The sequence below is a fragment of the Vigna unguiculata genome, chromosome 5, assembly GCF_004118075.2.
Source record: "Vigna unguiculata cultivar IT97K-499-35 chromosome 5, ASM411807v1, whole genome shotgun sequence".
Taxonomy (NCBI): domain Eukaryota; kingdom Viridiplantae; phylum Streptophyta; class Magnoliopsida; order Fabales; family Fabaceae; genus Vigna; species Vigna unguiculata.
The window spans coordinates 36,841,824-36,862,475 of NC_040283.1; the positions used below are offsets into that span (position 1 = coordinate 36,841,824).

The following is a 20,652-nucleotide window of genomic DNA, read 5'->3' on the forward strand; positions in this document are numbered from 1 at the left end:
CAACTTGGAAATGAGAAAGTGGAAAGTAGATATTTAGCCAGAGAAGGGAATTCAAGATCCTTGATTTGACGAGGTAAGAGTGAGAGTTGGTTGGGAACCATAAGTGTTTGGGTTGGGAAGAGAATGAGTGAGGGGATTTCATTAGTCTAGTCATCTGACTAGCACTAGTGAGTCTCTCAACAAGGTTGAGAAAAGGCGAATCAGAAAATCTTAGTTTAAGGTGTATCGTGGAGTTGCGTGCTAGAACCAGACTAGAAATTTGGAGTCAATGGAATTTATGGTTCTGAGGTTTTGTGGAATGTTGTCTATAAGTTAAGGGGGATTAAAGATGAAGATAGGATGCCAAGACGATATGGTGAAGGAAGCAGTTGAAGGTTTAAATGGGAAGTGGAACAACTCGGTAGTGAGAGTTGTTGCCTTGGTTGAAGCCAACAAAGGAAGCAAGATATAGGAGTCTCGATATACATAAAAGTGGTCAAAAGTGTTGATGGTGTGGCAGTAGGCCAACACTCAAGAGTGATCAAGTCAGTGGAGTGATGCATAAAGGAGTGAACAAGGTGATGTCAAGTGATAACAAACGTGCTTTGGTTGGAGACTGAAGGTCATATGAGACGTTGATAAAAACCTACAAGAGGAAAACATATGGTAAGTGAGTCAGTATATCAGATACAAGTTAGTGGGGCATGCATGTAGGAGCATTCCGATTTTAAGGCTGGAGGATCAGGAGTGCTTTGAGAGTAGTGACTAAACTAATTTACATAGTTGGACACATATCGCTTAGCACAAAGGCAAAGTTTCCAATGACTATAGGTGTCAGAGTCGTTATATCTGTCGTGGTTGAGTGGGGGTTCTTAGAGGAGATAAGGAGAACATAGCTCCTTCCCATCTCATCGATGAATTTTCGAGGACGAAAATTTTCTTGTTGGGGAGAATGTAAAGCCCAGTTTTCTGCCCCAAAATTAAAGGGTTGCCCTTGTATGTGAGCCTAAGGTCGGCCCAATAGATAAAACCCGTAAGTCTGCCCTAACCCTAACACTCATTCTCATTTTCAGAAACTGTTCCTGGTCCTAAGAGCCGCAACCGTCCTTCCATCTTTGTAAGGGTTTGTCACCACCGTCAGCACGCGGGTTTGAACCAGTTCTTTCTTCTCTACGTAAGTACTCCCTCGTTCTGTGCCTGTTTTTTCGTAACTGTTGCTTTAGGTAACTCATGTTTTTCGCTGTTGGTTATGTTTTTCCAGCTCCTTGTGTTGTCCCTCGAGTTACTGCGTTCCGCTGTTTGGGGTCAAGGTCGTGTGCTAGTCTTTTCCAAGTAAGGGAAGCTAGACCTCCTTTTCTGTTTCATGTGCTTGTCAGTTGTCTGGTTGGTTTTTTGTGATTCTTGAACTGGTATGCTACTGTGAATGCGGGGAAGTGTTGGTAATATTGAATATGCGTAAAATACAATTGATGCAGGTGCGGACAGTGGCGAAGTCTGATAATCTCGCCCAAGCGAGCTTGTCTCGCCTAGGCGAGACTAGCAGAGATTTCGCCCAGGTTGAGCGAGTACCACCAGGTTGAGCGAGAGTTGGGCGAGGACCCCTGTACTGTTTTCTTCTATGTTAATTGGGTAAATATCACATGTATGACTGGGTTATTATGCTAAAGTATGTTCTGGATGTTTATGCATGAGGGATGTGGTTCATGAGTTATGAATTGAGTGATTTTGTATGCATGAGATGGTAATGTTGAGATTTATGAGTTTTACATGATGTGAGTACGACATATGTATGAGATGATTCATGGAATTGAAATGATGAGTTTGGTATGAGTTCGACATGAGACATGAAAGGGTTGGTATAAATGTGGCATGATAATGATATGAGACAAGGTTCCATATTCATGATTCGAGAATAGTGAGTTGGTATGGTTTGGTTGGGAATACGAAAGAGGTGAATTATGAGAGAATGTATGTGATGTATATGTATATATGTGTATACGCATGCTGAATCTATTTGATTGATTTAGAATGTTGGTCCATGTTAGTGCGTAATTCCTTGGGATCTCTAGGTGAGATTCTCAGGGTCGTGCTTCAATGGTCGGGATAGACATATTCCATATGAAAGGAGGAAGAAGGTAGATGATAAAAGTGAGCCTTTAATTTTGATTGGATACCATCCAACAGGTGCATACAAGCTGTATGATCCAGAAAAGAATTTGGTGGTGATTAGTAGAGATGTGGTGGTAGATGAAGCAACTAGTTGGGATTGGAAGAATAAGGATGATGTGGTGACACATGTTCTATGTGTCTTGGAAGACAAAACTGAAAGTACTGTTGTTGTTCCAGACAATAAAAGAACCCAGAGAACAAGGTTCCCCTCTACTAGACTTGCTGGCCATGAAGTTTATGGTGATGGTGTAATTACAGGTGCTGGTGATTTGGTTCATCAAGCATTAATGGCTGATACAGAACCTATCACATAGAGAGAAGCTTTGAAAATAAGGGAATGGAAGGATGCTATGAAAGAAGAGCTGGAAGCAATTGAGAAGAACAAGACATGAGAGCTGGTTGATCTGCCACATGATAAAATGCCCATTGATGTGAAGTGGGTTTTCAAGCTGAAGTTGAAACCAGACGGACCTGTGGCTAAACACAAGGCCATGCTGGTTGCAAAAGGTTTTTTGCAGCAACAAGGAATTGACTATATAGAGGTGTTTGCCCCTGTAGCGAGGATGGAAACTGTGAGGTTGGTCACAGCAGTTGCCAGTTCAAAAGGCTGGAAAATGAGTCAAATGGATGTAAAGTCTGCCTTTCTCAACGACCCATTGGAAGAGGAAGTGTACATTGTACAGCCACCCGAATTTGAGAAGGAGGGGAGAAAACACCTTGTATATAGACTAAGAAAGGCTTTGTACGGGCTTAAACAAGCTCCTAGAGCTTGGAACAAATTAATTGATGCAGTGTTGGCCAAGTTAGGATTTGTGAAATGCACAGTTGAGTTTGGAGTGTATGTGAAGAGGACAAGTCATGCAAACACACTCATTGTATGCTTGTATGTTGATGACCTGATCATTACAGGAGTGTGGAAGAAGAAATTGAAGAGTTTAAAGGGAGAATGAAGATAGAGTTTGAAATGACAGACCTAGGAACACTAAGCTACTTTCTCGGGCTAGAGTTTGTGCACACACATAAGGGAGTGTTCCTACATTAGAAGAAATATGCACAAGAGATTTTAAAAAGATTTAAGATGGAAGAATGCAATGAGGCTACAGTTCCATTGTTGCCTGGACTAAAGTTGACAGAAGAAAAGGAAGTTGAAGTTGTGGATGGGACTTTGTATAAGCAGATTGTTGGCTCACTAAGATTTCTTTGTAATAGTAGGCCAGATCTAAGCTTTGGAGTGGGTCTGATAAGCACTTGGTGCGTGTCATGCAAACAAAAAAAGAATTTAGTGAGTGAGTGAGAAACAGAGGAACGTGGCTGTCAAAGGGAGACAAAGAGAAGCCAAGACATTAGCTTGACGGAGGTGGAGCGGAGAAGAAGCGGAGAATGGAGAAAGAAGAAGAAAGTTGAGTTAGGTGGAGTGACGTGCACGTGTGTGGTCCAGAGTGAGGGAAAAAGCTTTTCCCAATAGTGAGCATTTGCGTTTGGGCTTTTTTAAGGCCCAACATATCCGGATCATACTCTTGATATAGAATTCTAAAGGAAATATGCACCTGTGCTGGTTTCTAAACTCTACATAGTCTAGACGCAAGGGGTTATCACCTAACCACACACAGGGTTAATCCTCTAATGTCTTGGGCCCAATATGTCCCAAGACTAGGACCTCCTGCCACTCTCACCACATAAATTATTCTACTCTATGTGAGCGTGAATAATTTTTAGAGTTCAGGATACCTTCCTTTATCTAGACATCTCCTATATCAAGGTATACACTAACCACCATCACCAAAAGTTTCCCTTGAAACTCTTTTACCAACAAAATCCACATGCCATATCAAGCATTCAATTCTCATGCCAAACCACCACCAATCATAAAGGTCATGTTTTCCATTTCATACTCAACATAATAAGATTTCATTCAATCTCATACTTTAGAAATGCATAGCATGACATACATATATCACAAAATAGTATTCATCCTAAATAAAAGAGTGTCAACATTTAAGTACCTGCAATTCCATACAATCAAGCAGAACACACAACCATAATTCTTACACCAAAATTTCTAAGTAAATTTATTATCACAAAACCAAATCGCTGCACTAATGCGTGACACATTTCTCAAGCTACATAAATCTAATAGACGATCCAACCAATCAAACCATAAAATAGCATGTTATGAACCAAATGTCAAAATTTGAGCACAATCCAACGGTTAATAAGTCGGGAAAGTCAATTTTACCAAAACTGCGCATATCAGAAAAAGACACAGTCGCCCAACGACCAATCACTCGCCCAGCGACCACCCGACGCTTCCAAAATATGAGAAATAATGTCAAATATCACAGTTTCATGAATATTTGAACCCCTAACTTTGAAATACACATAAAATTAACGTTTTCCTCGATCTTGTCTCATATTCCATAAAACACTAATGAATCTTAGCCAAACGAAACAGAAACAAGCAAAACAACTTGAAAAAGTGAAACCCTAGCTTCCCTTACCTTGCTCAAGCTTAGCCAAATGAATCAGGACCCCAAGGAGAGCACCACAACTTCAGAAACAGATTAAGGAGCTGAAAATATTGGCACACGAAAACACAATAGGGTTATTAGAATGAACCCTAGGCAGAGCCACAACAAGACAGCTGGAATAAGAAGGTTGGGGTCTACTTACTTGGAGATACGAGTTCAGGCAACTCCGAACAAAGAAGATTCGCTAACTTGAGGAGGCAAAAACTTGTGTCCTAGCAGAGCTGCTGCTCCAGAGTTTAAGGAAAGGGAGAGAAATTGTTTTCTACAAAGTGAGACAGAATGAAGAGTGAGGGTCTGTGAGGGGGTCTTGGGGGTCCATAATGGACTGGTCTTGGACCCTTGAAAAGGCCAAGCCCAACCCCTCTTTTAGGACAAATATTAAAAATAAAAAGGGGTCTCACAATCTCCTCATCAACAAAAATTTTCGTCCTCGAAAATTAAAACTTACCAAAAAAGGTGCGGACATAACTTCCTCACATCCTCCTCTAACTCCCATGTAGAGTTGCCTGTCCTCCGGTCCCAAATGACTTTGACAAGACTAATGGTCATTCCCCTATGTTCCTCAACTTGGCGATCCTCTAAGCCAACTGGTTGAACCTCTATCGTTAGATCCTCCCTAACTTGTACATTCTCAACCTCTAGCACGTGAGACGGGTCGAACACATGCTTTCGCAATTGGGGAACATGAAACACTTAGGAGGAAGCCTCATAAGCCATAGGCCCTATCCTTCTCAAGATCTGATACGGACCCAAAAACTTAGGAGGAAGCTTCCTTAAGTGGATAGCCCTTCACACACCAATGGTTCGAGTCACCCTCAAGAAAACATGATCCCCAGCTGCAAACTCCAAGGGTCTCCTTCTTCGGTATGTATATGCTTTTTTCCTACTTTGCGATGCCTGCAACCTATCCCTCACCAACTGCATCTTTTTCGTGGTTTGTTGCAACAACTCTGGCCCAACCAAGACCGATTCATCATCTTGATACAAAGCTTCATAAGGCGTCATCCCTATACTCGCCTGGTAGTTGTTGTTGTAGGTGAATTCCACTAGCAGTAACACTTCATCCCAACTACTGAGATGATCCAAGATGCACGTCCTCAACAAGTCCTCCAAGGATTGAATCGCTCTCTCAAATTGTCTATCCGTTTGAGGATGATAGGCAGAACTCATCCTCAACCTGCTCTCCAAAGTCTCATGTAGCGTCTGCCAGAACCTAGAAGTAAACCGTGGGTCTCTGTCAAACACTATACTACTAGGCACTTCATGCAGCCTCACAATCTCCTTGATGTACAACTAAGCCAACTTGGCCATAGACATCCTTAGATTTATTGCCAAGAAGTGAACACTCTTGATCAACCTGTCTACCACAACCCATATAGCATCATTTGTGTACCATGTATCTTTAAATGAGATTATCCGTGCTAACCACCTCAACACCACCCATCGTTGACAATTTGTCAACAACTCAAAACTGTTCTTTTCATCTCCTTCATCATTGTGCTCTAACATCATTGGTTGTTCTTCCATACAAGAATAACCCTTAAAGATGTGCCTCTCCTTCTAGTACATGAAATCTTTCGTCTTATATCCAAGGTCAAACCTATCTCACGTGTGAGCCACCTTACTTAGAATATACTTTCTACTCTTGCTTTATTATTCTTCCAAATTTTGCCTCAACTTAACCTCCCATCAGAGGGTTTGTCATCCTTATAAACCTCATGATCTTTATCCTTCTTAGTTTTAACCTCAAGCTTTCAACAACTTCCACCTTTGAACTCAAACATTATCGAGATGTAAAATCAAGTTGATTTCTCAAACCTTACTACATGAACAAACGTCGATATCTTTTCTAATTCTCACCCCTGAACTCAACTCCTCTTAAAACTTGTGGTATACTGTAACATCCCTAAGGGATATTACCAATTTTTAATAAATAATATTCGAAATAAAATAAATATCACATTTAATATAAACTATTTCCCAAAAACGCGGGAAATTTAAAATCATAATTAATACCATACATAATCGGAATGTACCATAGCATTATTTACAAATGATATTAAAATTAACATAGGAAATATTTACATCAAAAACAAAACAGTAAAGTTTCTTTCAAAATCTCAAGTGGCCCATGCTCTCCGTCTCTACACAGTTCCTGGCTCACCTGTCACATCATCTGCTCCCGGATAACAAATTATCCGATCATCGCCATACACACACAAATAGGGTGAGCTATGCACAATAAAACATAAACAGACATATGTGAAATAAATATGCTTCCCCACCCAAAATAATATAAGTACGAACTCATAATTTCCAAATCACCCAACCATGACCTCATAGTCCTTCATGAGTCATATGCATGAACTAGGTCTTGGGACTTCCTTGTGCTCCCACGAAACTAACTCATTTGTGGTCCAACCCTATGAGCCTATCTCGCTCATAGTCCTGCCCTACAGACTCCTCGCCTGTAGTATAAACATCCAAGTCTCATACTTGGACCCTGGCACGCACGCAATCACCATACTATGGACTCCTCGCCCAATAGTAGCCGACGGGAACATCATAGTTCCTTACCCATCGTGCGCCCGACACATGCAATCACTATACTAAGGACTCATCACCCATTAGTAGCCGACGAGAACTCAACCAGTTCCATGCCCATCATGTGTCCAACCTTCGAGCACATCCCAAACCCCTATTGGACTTAGCCCATCAAACCCAACCATCAACCACATGCATATACATTTGATCCTTATGATAAACATCCAAAACACACTCACAAACACATATAACCCAATAATTCACAAAAACTCGCTTAGGCTAGGGACCCGTTGCCCAAGCTAAGCCCTCTACTTCGCTTAGGCTAGTTCGCCTCACCTGAGCGAGCTTAAAACTACCACAAATACGCGTTATCTCGCTTAGGCGAGATTTCCTCGCTTGGGCGGGTTGCACTAATTCAGCCCCTTTTTTGCACCCAAATCTCACCTCTCAACCTCAATTTCGTGCTCTCTCTGCAGCAGCTCACCACAATTGCCAAAACCCTCCATTTCTCTTAGAATTTGGCTTTTATAGGTGCCTTTCAAGTAGGTTTTAAAAATAAAACGGGATTGGGCTTAAGGTGGGTTTTTAATTCCTCTTAATGTCAATTATTTGATAGTTTTTCCAACCCGACTCGCTTGGGCGAGACTTGTAGAGTTCCCTCACTGTCACACACGGATTTTACCCAAAACAGTGTCAAACCATACCCAAAAACATACTACAAAACATGCAATCGATACCAATGTATTTGTAATGGCAATTAGAGCCCAGAACTATACTTTTCACACAAAATTGACAATCACATTCGAACATATAATAATCAATAACCGGAATGGTCAAAACCCTCCTCCCACAACACATTACCCACACATGATCATGCATCCAAACTCAAATACCCCAATTCCCAATCATAATACATCAGGTACGAATTTCTCCCAATCAAACAGGACCCAATTGGAAACTCAAATTCATAACACCGAACAGATTATTGACACACGTAAAGTACAGCTCCCCTAACCTGAAAGTTTGATTGGACTTGGAAGAAAAATGGAATTTTCCTTGGTTTGCCTATGACGTGCCACAATCTCTCCTAATTCAGCCCCTTTTTCGCACCCAAACCTCACCTCTCAACCTCAATTTCGTGCTCTCTCTGCAGCAGCTCACCACAATTGCCAAAACCTCTTAGAATTTGGCTTTTATAGGTGCCTTTCAAGTAGGTGGGTCTTTAATTCCTCTTAATGTCAATTATTTGATAGTTTTTCCAACCCCCCTTGGCTGCCCCCATTCTGCTAGGTACTCTACCTTCCACATTCACTCCAATCCAAGTTTAATAAAAATAAAGGTTAAGTTTTGTCTACCAAGGTTTGAACCCGTGACCTTCCACCCACAATAACAAAGCATGCCCACTATGCCAAACCACATTCGGTGATATACACAATCAACATAAGTTTACAATACCAATCACCTACTCATACATATTCTTAAAAATTAATAATAAAATAATCCCACATAATTGGCATACTTAGGACTCAAACCCAAGTCCTCTCTCACTACCAAAGTACTCTCAACCACATGAGCTAGTACTTTTCCACATCACATTAAACAACAATTAATATCATAAAGACGCCTTCTACCCGCATTTATTATTTAATTAATTAATTTTTCCCACGTCTTACAAATACGATCTCAGAATTTGTTCTTGCAGCTTCCTTAGTCCAAAGTGTTACTACTGAACACCAACTTCATTTCTCCGCCCATAAACCAAAACTTAGCTTTTCTCATCCACCGATACACCACCTACCACCACTTCATATCTTTGAAGCAAAAGATTATCCCAATGGCCTTACTCAACCCTTGCAAAGGTAAACAGGTCAAGTTTGACCTTGAATCTGCATTCCTCTCCCACCACAAACGTCGAACACAAACCCTAATGGCACATACATGACAAGAAAAGGTATAAAAGACAAAACTCAAACAATAATTCTAACTCCCTTCTTCCCAAACCTTCAGAATTAAGTACGAAAAACTATCTTGGATATAGTCATGAGTGTGCACCCTCATTACTTTATCAAGATTTTTTTTGTTTCTAATACTTTCAGTTTCATAGACCAACTTGACTAAACTTGAATACTTAAACCTACGAAACATGACAACCCACGACCCTCGGGTCATCTTAATGACGAACTACTCTGATACCATAAATGTAACGTCCCAATTTAGTAGAATAATTATAATTTATAGAACGCCTCATGTTTATAGTATAAAATAGAGCACCAACATAAAGTATATTAGAATTAACCTTTAACAATTATCCCAAATTATACTGGAATGGAAGCCCAAAGACACAACACAATGTCATGAAAAGAATTTAAGCACAGATTAGATTAAACTGGAAATTTGCTCAATGAACAAGAAACTACAAAATAATAGTACATAAGAAGAAATGCTCAACAATGAGCAATAAAGAATCTAGGAAGCCTAACTACATCACAACCTCCCCGCCAACATCACGATCATCAAGAGTCTCCACATCTGCTCACACCAAGGATTTGGTGATCACAAAAGGAAAAAGCCAAAGAAGAGAACAGACACAAAGAGAAAGGGTAAGCTAGAGTAAAATATTTAACATGTTATTGAGCAATCAAATTATAAAACAAGTTATAGACAAGCAAAATAGTAAGTACCCAAAACATGTGAAAGCAAACAATTAAAGGACTCTCTAACTCAATATCCGGATCATACTCTTGATATAGAATTCTAAAGGAAGTATGCATTTGTGCTGGTTTGTAAACTCTGCAGAGTCTAGACGCAAAGGGTTATCACCCAACCACACACAGGGTTAATCCTCTAATGTCTTGGGGCCAATATGTCCCAAGACTAGGACCTCCTGCCACTCTCACCACATAAATTATTCTACTCTATGTGAGCATGAATAATTTTTAGAGTTCAGGATACCTTCCTTTATCTAGAGATCTCATATATCAAGATATACACTAACCACCATCACCAAGAGTTTCCCTTGAAACTCTTTTACCAACAAAATCCACATGCCATATTAATCATTCAATTCTCATGCCAAACCACCACCAATCAAAAAGGTCATGTTTTTCATTTTATACTCAACATAAAAGGATTTCATTTAATCTCACATTTTATAAATGCATACCATGACATACGTATATCACAAAATAGTATTCATCCCAAATAAATGAGTGCCAACATTTAAGTACCTGCAATTCCATACAATCAAGCACAACACACAACCATAATTCTTACACCAAAATTCCTAAGTAAATTTATTATCACAAAACCAAAATCACTGCAGTAATTCGTGACACATTTCTCAAGCTATAGATAGAGCTGTCAAAACGGGTAATCCGGCCCGACCCGGCTCAACCCACCACGGGTTGATGATTTAGTGAGCCAACCCAACCCGACTCACTTTTTAGCGAGCCAAAAAAATTCAAACCCGGCCCGGCCCACCACGGTTGGTAGGTTAAACGGGTTGGCTCACAGGTTCACTTAATTAAAAAGAATTTTTTATTTTTTTTCAGTCAAAACTAAATTGTAATTCTAATTAAAATCTAAATTTTTTTAATACAATCCAAATACAAACCAAAATAATAAAAAAATACAAATTGTTTATGTGTTGGATAAAAAAATAACTTAACATGATCCAAATGTAAAGCCCAACTTAATATAAATAAATAAAAACACTTGTGTGACCCTTTTATCTGCGGGTTGGTGAGCCAACCCGGCTCACCACAGGTTCAACCCGGATGAGTCGGGTTCTAAATGAGCAGGGTAAAAAATCAACCCGTATTGAAATTTATAAAAATTTCAACCCAACTCGGCCCGAACCCGTGGTTAGCTGGGTTGGCTCGCGACTTCCAACCCATTTTGACAGCTCTAGTTACAGACATCTAATCGACGATCCAACCGGTCAAACCATAAAATAGCATGTTATGAACCAAATGCCAAAATTTGAGCACAATCCAACGGTTAATGAGTCAGGAAAGTGAATTTTACTAAAACTACGCATATCAGAAAAGACACAGTCGCCCAATGACCAATCACTTGCCCAACGACCACCCGACGCTTCCAGAATACGAGAAATAATGTCAATTATAGTTTCATGAATATTTGAACCCCTAACTTTGAAATACACATAAAATTAACGTTTTCCTCGATCTTGTCTCATATTCCATAAAACACTAATGAATCTTAGCCAAACGAAACAGAAACAAGCAAAACAACTTGAAAAAGTGAAACCCTAGCTTCCCTTACCTTACTCAAGCTTAGCCAAACGAAACAGGACCCCAAGGAGAGCACCACAACTTCAGAAACAGATTAAGGAGCTGAAAATATTGGCACACGAAAACACAATAGGGTTATTAGGAAGAACCCTAGGCAGAGCCACAACAAGACAACTGGAATAAGAAGGTTGGGGTCTACTTACTTGAAGATACGAGTTAAGGCAACTCCGAACAAAGAAGATTCGCTATCTTGAGGAGGCAAAAACTTGTGCCCTAACAGAGTTGCTGCTCTAGAGTTTGAGGAAGGGGAGAGAGATTGTTTTCTACAAAGTGAGACATAATGAAGAGTGAGGGTCTGTGAGTGGTCTTGGGGTCCATAGTGGGCTGGTCTCGGGCCCTTGAAAAGACCAGGCCCAATCCCTCTTTTAGGATAGATATTAAAAATAAAAGGGGTCTCACAATAAACAACCATAACACATTAATTATTAAAAATAGAAATTTGACATTTTAATATATTTTAATTATACTAAATGAAGTATATAAGATAAATAATTTAAATTTCCTATGTGTTCATCATTCTTATATTTCCATTTTGTTGAGCTGTTACTGATTTCAAAGGCTTTCTTAATGCCTCAAGTTTTGTTCAATCTTTTAATTCATACGTGACTTTAGCATATGAATAACATTGGTATCTTCCTTTAAGATTTACTAGTTTGCTCTGAAAAATGTAAATGTTTGATTGTACTGGTTTTCTTATGATGTTTATACATTATATATGTATTAGTGAAAAAACATTTCCTACGTGTTTAATATTTTTATAATAATAAAAATAATAAAATTATCATTATGGTTGTTGTTATTATAATTATAAAATTTAATTAAATATTTGTTTATAATTTTATTATAAGAAGTTTTATTTATTTGTATGTAGTTTTATAATTAAAACAAATGTTTAAATTTAAAAAACGTAAAATTGATAAAATAATTATTTTAATTTTAAAATTTTTTATTTAAAAAATAAAATTAAAAAATAAATATGGAAAAAGAATTTTTTTTTATACATATATAGATTTTGATGATAAAAAACATTAAATTTGTATAAATTTATATTTAAACTCCTGTTGGAGAAGAGAATTAAATGGTTATGGATTGAGATTCTCTATAAATGTATTTAACTTTTATACAAACTCCTCTATAAAATTAGAGAAGGTTTCATAACTATTTAATGGTGGTAAAACTGAAGACTTTTATTATGATAACTTGTTTCCAAGTTGTAAATTTGTAATCAATCTCATATTAAAAATAAGTTAAAATACTTATAATATAATAATTTAATATTGTATTAAAAATATCTTTTTAATCTTTTCAATTTGGATAACTTTTCTTAATATTGTAAGTTTTTTTTTTTCTTTTAGTTCCTATTTTCAGAAAATAAATTTGTTAACCCATTGTTATATTTGTTGTTGACGTTGTTACAGTAAACCTTTGTTTAAGTCTGTAATTATTTAAGTTTGCATATCGTCTACGTTTGAAAAGAGAAAATTTTTGGATTAATAATTTTTATTTATTTTCATAAAATAACTCGTAAAGTTTTTTATCTTTTCAATTTGGATAACTTTTCTTAATATTGTAAGTTTTTTTTTTTCTTTTAGTTCCTATTTTCAGAAAATAATTTTTTTAACCCATTGTTATATTTGTTGTTGACGTTGTTATAATAAATCTTTGTTTAAGTCTACAATCATTTAAGTCTGCATATCGTAAAAAGAGGAAATTTTCAGATCAATAATTTTGTGACTTTATTTTCATAAAATAACACGTAAAGTCATTTGACTTTATATTATGTTGAATTATATATATATATATATATATATATATATATATATATATAAAATAATAAGTTCTTCTGGTAACATATCTCTTGTATCTATCATATTACTTATATCTTTCATATTTTTACAATTTTTACAAAATTTTAACACTCATAGTATTTCATATTGTAATTATATGACCCATAATAATTCATATTATAATATAATTCTTAAAATTTCATAAGTTCGCATCACAATTAAGTCTGTATCGAACTTTTAAGATCAAAATGCGGACTGAATTAAATGTTTATTGTAATGTTAATATCAATAATGACATGAAAATATGTTTCTAACTTGTTTTGTTAAATAGTCCTCCAAAATTAAAAATATCTCTTTAACCCTTTAAATATAAAATCGACATTTTAAGTCCCATGAATTTAAAATTAGTTTTTATATAAAAAAATATATGCGTAGTATTTAAAAGTGTTATTCTACGTATTCTAAATTTGAAATAATCCATTTTTATTTTCAAATTTTATATTATTAAAGAAGTATTAAGGTTACTAAGAAATGTTTAAGTAGAGAAATGTAATGTGGGCTTTGAAAAGATATTTTTAATATTTTAATCCCTAAAAATTTTAAAAATGAATTTAAGGGTTTGAAAAGATATTTTTGAAAAATGAATTTCATTATCTTTGTTACATATGTCATTGTTGACATGATGTGTTAATCATGTATGCGTAATAATATTTTTAGTTCCCAAATATCAAAACATAATTTTTGAAATCCAGATTTGGAAGAGTAAATATAAAAGTAAGCAAAATTTTAAGAAATAGAGAGACATATTTTAGACTAAATAAAATACTTATAAATAAAATACTAATTTAATATTACATTGAAATCCTGTAATATATTATGCCTTAAAAGTATTTTTTTATTATTTTTGTCAGTTGATTACACTATGTATATTTTTTTTTCAAAAAGAGCTATTGGACTTAAAGAGGCCCACAAAATCCCAAAACTAAAACCCTAATACGACCCAACCCACTAATTTGCAGCTCTGTATCAAACAGACAACAGAGAAAGGAAAAGGGAGAGCAGTGAGATCGATCAAATGCGAACGATCGAAACGCTGAACAACCTGACAAGAGAGAAACAGTGATCCACAGAATTGTTACCCAGGTGCGTTATGCTTCAATTTGACCTAGAGAAACAATTCCAGTGTCGTTTTTTGTTTTTGTTTTTTATTCTAATGTCCAACCATGCGAGTCAACTAGGTTCGAGGATGTGGTAACGGAAGTTTATCCAAACAGGATCAATGAGTCGAATAATGTTTCAAAAATCTCTACAAGCGTAAGTTTAAGTTCTGTTTTTTGTGCTTTCAGGGTGAATTGTTTTATTGGATTAGGCGAACACGATGGGTGTTAAACTATATTGATTTTCCATTCTGAGAGACTGTATCAGAATCAGTTGAGAATGAGTTTGCTTTCAAGAATAAGGCACTGTTTACCCCATGGTTTGTGTAGACAAACTTTTCAGCCAACAGTAGTGCGGCTTAACTCTAGTAACATAAATGTTTTTTCAAGAAATTTTGGTCAACCTGCAAGGAAAGAGGAGGAGGATGTAGAGGAAGTGGAAATTGACCAAAGAAGTCTTCCCGCTGATTTTGATCCTGCTACATTTGATCCCGACGATCATCGAGGTCCTCCGTCAGAAAGAGTTTTCAGGCTTGTTGATGAAATTGCATCTCTTACAGTAGCTGAAGCTGCAGAATTGGGTCTTGTTCTGATGAAGAAAATGGGAGTGAAGGAGATGCCTAATGTGGGATTTATGAAAGCAGGAGCGGGAAATTTGGCTGGAATGGCAGCGAAAGCACCAGCTGCGGCCAAGGAGGAGCAAAAGCCGGAAAAAACTGTGTTTGAATTGAAACTGGAGTCCTACGAAGCGGCTTCCAAAATTAAAATCATCAAGGAGGTCCGGGGCTTTACTGATTTAGGTTTGAAGGAAGCGAAGGATTTGGTTGAGAAAACACCTTCTGTTATAAAGAAGGGTGTTTCAAAAGAAGAAGGGGAGAAGATAATGGAGAAACTGAAAGCTCTTGGTGCAAAAGTTGTTATGGAATGATGTATGTTGTTTCATTTTAGCTGTCTGAAATTTAGAAAATTTCATAATGATGGCCGAGGACACTGCAAAATTTTGCTGGTGCTGTGTTAATTTTTAGCATGAACTGGAATTTGATTTTATGCAGCTTTGCAACATTATTCTTCTGTTCCTTCTTAATGGAATAATTGTTGTATTCCTACGTACGATACTCATTAACATTACTTTATAAATAAATTAGTGTTCTGTAGACCTTTTCGTGTATCAATTGAATTTTGTTGCAGTTACCAGCCACGGACACTTGCAATCTTTGAACTTTTGAACCTTCACACTTGGACCATAAATGAGAACCATCAACCTAGGAAAACCTTATCTGAGTTTAGATAAACAGTACACAGGTTAGTGTATGTCTGGTTTTCAGTTTGAAGGCCCAAAAGTAGCTGTAGAAGGTAAAGTTGACAAACAAATTAATCTCGTTTGATTTTCATTTTAACCTTAGTTTTACTATCTGCATGTTTGATTTAAAGTTGCAAAATTCAGCGTTCTAATGTATGAACCATCAATGAATCTTTTGTTGCTATAGATGATTTTAATCCAAAGATGCATGACTTTGTCTTGAAGAAGTCACTAAAAAGGGGGAGTTTCACTAACAAACTCAGTATGCAAATAAATTTTAGCAAAATTCAAGTTTACAAACTTTAGTCCTATCATAACCTTAATTAAGTTCATAACCCTCATATTTCTCCCATTTTCTCCAGAACCAAGGTTGAGTAACTGGATTTAGTGTAGTTTTGGAGAAACAGTTTAATTAGGCTCTTCTATTGATAAGCAATTTAAATTTAGGCTTCATTTGGAAAACCACAATGGCTAAGTTGGTTGAGAGTCGAGGAAGTCAAATTGTTGAGCTGTTTCATATACTTTATGACTTGTTTTCAAAATCCATCATAAGTGATTTTATTGAAATAAGTTGAAATTAACTCACACGTTCATTAGTTCTTCCAAACACTTGTGTAAGGGTTTATCATTATATAAGCTCAATTATTTTTTCTATTTTGTTATGATTTTTACAGTGAATGTAAACATTTTTCATGTAATACATGACAAAGTTAGGAGGAGCACAAGTGTTCTAGAGGAGTAAAGACAAATAATTCTCCTAAATAAAATTGTGATAAAAAATGCCTTTGCAATCCAAAACGACTAGAAAATGAAGCAGTTGTACTACTATTGTGATCTATATTGTCTTTAGATAGAAACTCCTCCAAACTAAAGTTGCGGAGTGTCTCAAAGGTGCAACAAAACTATCCATTGATTAGAATATTTTTTTGCATATATTAGTACTAAAAACTACATGCTTGAGGAGTTCCCAATTGTTGAAATTTTTCTAAGCCAATTGCATATCCTTGGGTGGTATTGTGTGCTTAATTTTGTATTTTTATATTAGATTTAGATTAAGAGGCTAATTTCTTAGTTTTTCATAATTTGTGTTAATGTGTTTTTAGACTAGTTTTTAGTTTCATTTTTAGTTTTTTGTATTCTTAGTCTTTGTGAGTAGTGTAGTATAGTTTTAAGTTTAGCTTCGTTTCAATTCTAGTTTAAAATTTTATAATTCAGATTTAGATTTTTAGCTTTAGTATAGTTTTTAGGTTCTGCTTTTAGAAATTTTAGTGTTTTGTTCAAATGATTCATTGTATATAATTCTCTTTTGGGTTGATGATAGATTCTTAGTTTAGTAAATAGTAAAAGTTAGAGTTAGAATTCTAAGTTAGACTATTGTTGTTATTGTGTTTTAGATTATTTTCCTTGAGTCATTATGTTCTACATACACCTGTAATTCTAATATGTGTTTTGCGTGAGTTAGGTGCCTTGTTGAATTGAAGTGTAGCTTCTGATTTGGAATTTGCTGACTTAAAGATTTTTGGATGTGAATAAGAGGGCTAGACTGCTTGAATGCATGCTGAAGCAGAAATCAAGTCTAGTATCTGCTGTTACGTGTGTGCAGTGCACTTGAGGAGAATTGAACAGCCTTGCATTGACGTTGACTTGTATGGGAAGCTTCTGGATAAGATGACATGGTACATGACAGCTGTCAAGGTGACTTGGAGTAGCAAGTTAGGAGCTCTAACAGTCAAAACCAACCACTGCACTTGGGCAACCTGCACTAGCCAGTACGTTTGGAAAGATGTAACCTGAATACCAGCTACCTAGGTCCTAGGTTATGATAGTTAATGTAGTTAAAAGAGTTGTAAAGTTAGTTGACTGGTTTTTAGAGGTTCTTATGACTGCTTTTACAGATTTTTCAGTTGCTTAGGCAGTTACATTATATAAGGAATAACGATAACTGATTTATTATCATGATAAAGGTTCATAGGTTCTTCACAATTTGCTTTTAGATCATTCAAAATAATTTTCAAGCATAACAATTCACATACCCCTGTGTTGTCACTAGGAATTCAACCTTTGCACCATGCCTTGCAACTACATTTTTTTTCTTTTCCAAGTTACTAAGTTTCCACCCAAGGACATGCACAAGTGAATCTCCAATCAGTAACAAATGGTCTGCAACAATGTGCATCTCCTTTTTGGATTTTCATCCTTCTTAAACAACAGTCCCCTTCATGCACTTGCCTTCAAATATTGAGGGATTCTGTTCAAAGTTTTTAAGTGTTGCTCTCTTGGATTGTGCACAAATTGACTATCAGAACTTGCAACATAAGTAAATGAGCTTCGACAAGCCACTAATATTGGCCCTTGTTCACAACAAAGCTATCTTGATCACTACCAATTCTATGGTTTTGTTTTGGAGGAGTTCCAATGGCTTTGCATATAACTTTCCCTGTTTCTTTGAGAAGATGCAAAATGTGTTTTATTTGGAAGATGAAGATGCCCTTTTCAAGTAGGTAACTTTTATTCCAAGAAAGTACTTTAATTTTCCAAGATCGTTGTTCTCCAACTGGCACTAGTTTTTTCTTTCAAGATTAGTTTCTCACATAAATCATCCCTTGCAATGATTATGTAATCTGCACAGACTAAGAGAATAGTAGGTTTGCCTTCTAAGGAATGCTTGATAAATGAGGTGTGCTCACCTTGGCTTTGTGTAAGTCTTCAAATAGTTTGAGTAAGTCTTCAAAACCAAGCACAGCGTGACTGCTTGGGTTTGTACAAGACTTTATTCATTCTACATACTTTATCACTTTTTTCAGTTGATCCAAGGCTCTTTATCCCTTTCTTTAGTAGACCCAAGGTTAGGAGGAATTTTCATGTAGATTTCTTCCTCTAAATGACCATGTAAAAATACATTTTTCACATCAAACTTGTTAGAATGTTATAGATTTGTTAATCATTAGCTGTTACAAATTCTAGGAAATGAGGATCATGGATCCTGATTATTAGGCAAGAATTTAGTGTATTTGATTATGTAAATTAGTATAAATATATAACGTGTGGTCTGCATTAGACTCAACATTCAAATAACTCTTTCTTATATGGTATCAATAGTTTTAGGTTTCTTCGATCCATTTCTTTTCCTTCCAGGTGAACAATAACTGCAATCCATAGAAGACCCCATTTTCTCTCAGGTGAACAACACTGGCGACCGTTGCTTGCCCTTTCCTTTTGTCACCAAACGCTCTTTTTTCCTCTGGTGACTCTGCTGTTGCTAGAACCGTCCTCCTCTGGTGATCGATCACTAAGCATTGTTTGTCACTCTGTTCCACTACCTCAAGTGGCCACACCACGAATATTTTATTCGGCATGTATTTTTCACACACCCGTAACAGATTGCTACTTTCCCTTTCTTCCGGCACAACCAGCTTGATGGCACAGCCCCGGCACAACCAGCTTGATGGCACAGCCCCTGATGCCCTGTTTTCGCTTATTTTCCATGATTTTCGACAACTCTGACTCAAAAGCTGCCTGTTAACCTGGGTGGTTTCTTTTATCTTGCTGATGTTTCATGCAGTGATAATAGATTAGTCAACCATTCAACTTTTTAGCAATGTTCTTGAAACCAATTCTTTGCAGCAATTTTTTCTCCATTTGACTAGGGATTACTTGTATACTTAAGTTGAAAAATCTTGGAATGTTTTTATTTTAGAGTGAAACAGAATGCTTTTATAATAAAGACATTTTTTTTCTTCCGTTTTTTTTTTTATTGTGTGGATAAATAATTTTAAGGTTTAAGTGTTGTACTCAACTCTTTCACCCTCATTTTGCATAAAATTATTCATGTTTCTTATTGCATCTTCTCTTGCCAGTTTTAGAGGTTATTTTATTATTTTCCTGTTCGCTTTTCCATTGTTTCTCTATTTCCTTTCTTTCTTGATAAAGATTAATAGGTATAGAGGAACTATTGCAACGTGGGTTTCCATGACTGCTTACATCCTAGTTCCTTGTTTGATTTTTTTCACTTGAATTTGCACAATTAAGTTCTCCTGAACTCCTTAGGATTGATCTTGGTATTTCTCGATTAATAAATCACGTTCCCACTTTGATTTATGCTGCACTTATCTGATCTTGTGAATGCTAAAGGCTATAGTGAATGGATACACTTAGTATCAGAGTTTACACTAAAATCTTTGCATTCTTGGAAGGTATGCATCTATTATTATTTAATTAGTTCCTTGAAGTAGCTGGATTATACATTTTGTTTAGAAAATGTTAGGAACTGTGTCAAGTATGTTGGAAACAATTTCCGTTCCAATTGGATTAATGGCTAGGATACTTAAATGGACAAATTCATTTTTGGTGGCTTGTCATGAGCCTACAAAGTTACATTTTCTTACTATTTCTCTTGAACTTAATTGAATATGAATGATTATCGAGTTGCTTCCAAGTGCTTACGCACTCAAGCATTTAAATTAAAATATTTTAGTTTTCAACTTAGTATCAGAGTGGGTTCTATCTTGCTATTCTTTCTCATTTGCAGTTAAGTCTCAGACCCCTTCTGTTGTTGTTCAGACTGCAATCTAAATTGCCTTGTTGTGAGGCAAACCCTTTCAATTTTGGAGGCAAAAGCCTGCACATGAGTGTCATGTGTCATGCTCCGATCACTATCGATTTGCTTGCATGATAGTTTGGTTTCGAGATTTGGGATATGACGATTGAGAATTAGGGAAAGAGTTTGATTTTCTGCTCTATTTGCTTTGCTATGAGTTGAAAGAACAATGATTTGTATATTAATTCCTATTGTTATATGCAATGATAGGAATCATTCCCCATCACATCGTACTATAGCTAGCCTTACTACTAGAAAAGGGGAAAATTGTTCGTATT

General features: G+C 36.3%; 1 protein-coding gene across 4 annotated transcripts; it reads left to right on the plus strand.

Moving 5' to 3' along the window:
• Positions 1 to 14,295: 14,295 nt before the first annotated feature.
• On the plus strand, positions 14,296 to 19,523 carry LOC114185728 (50S ribosomal protein L7/L12-like). Of its 4 annotated transcripts, none has more exons than XM_028073606.1 (3): positions 14,296 to 14,463; positions 14,667 to 15,406; positions 17,240 to 19,523. In XM_028073606.1, exon 2 carries the CDS (start codon positions 14,758 to 14,760, stop codon positions 15,403 to 15,405), a length of 648 nt encoding a protein of 215 aa, XP_027929407.1. In that variant the 5' UTR covers positions 14,296 to 14,463; positions 14,667 to 14,757; the 3' UTR covers position 15,406; positions 17,240 to 19,523. The 4 variants fall into 4 exon arrangements, with proteins under 4 accessions (XP_027929407.1, XP_027929408.1, XP_027929409.1 ...); XM_028073607.1 differs by having other exon boundaries at positions 17,314 to 19,523; XM_028073608.1 differs by lacking the exon at positions 17,240 to 19,523 and adding an exon at positions 15,666 to 16,077.
• The last annotated feature ends 1,129 nt before the right edge of the window (positions 19,524 to 20,652 follow it).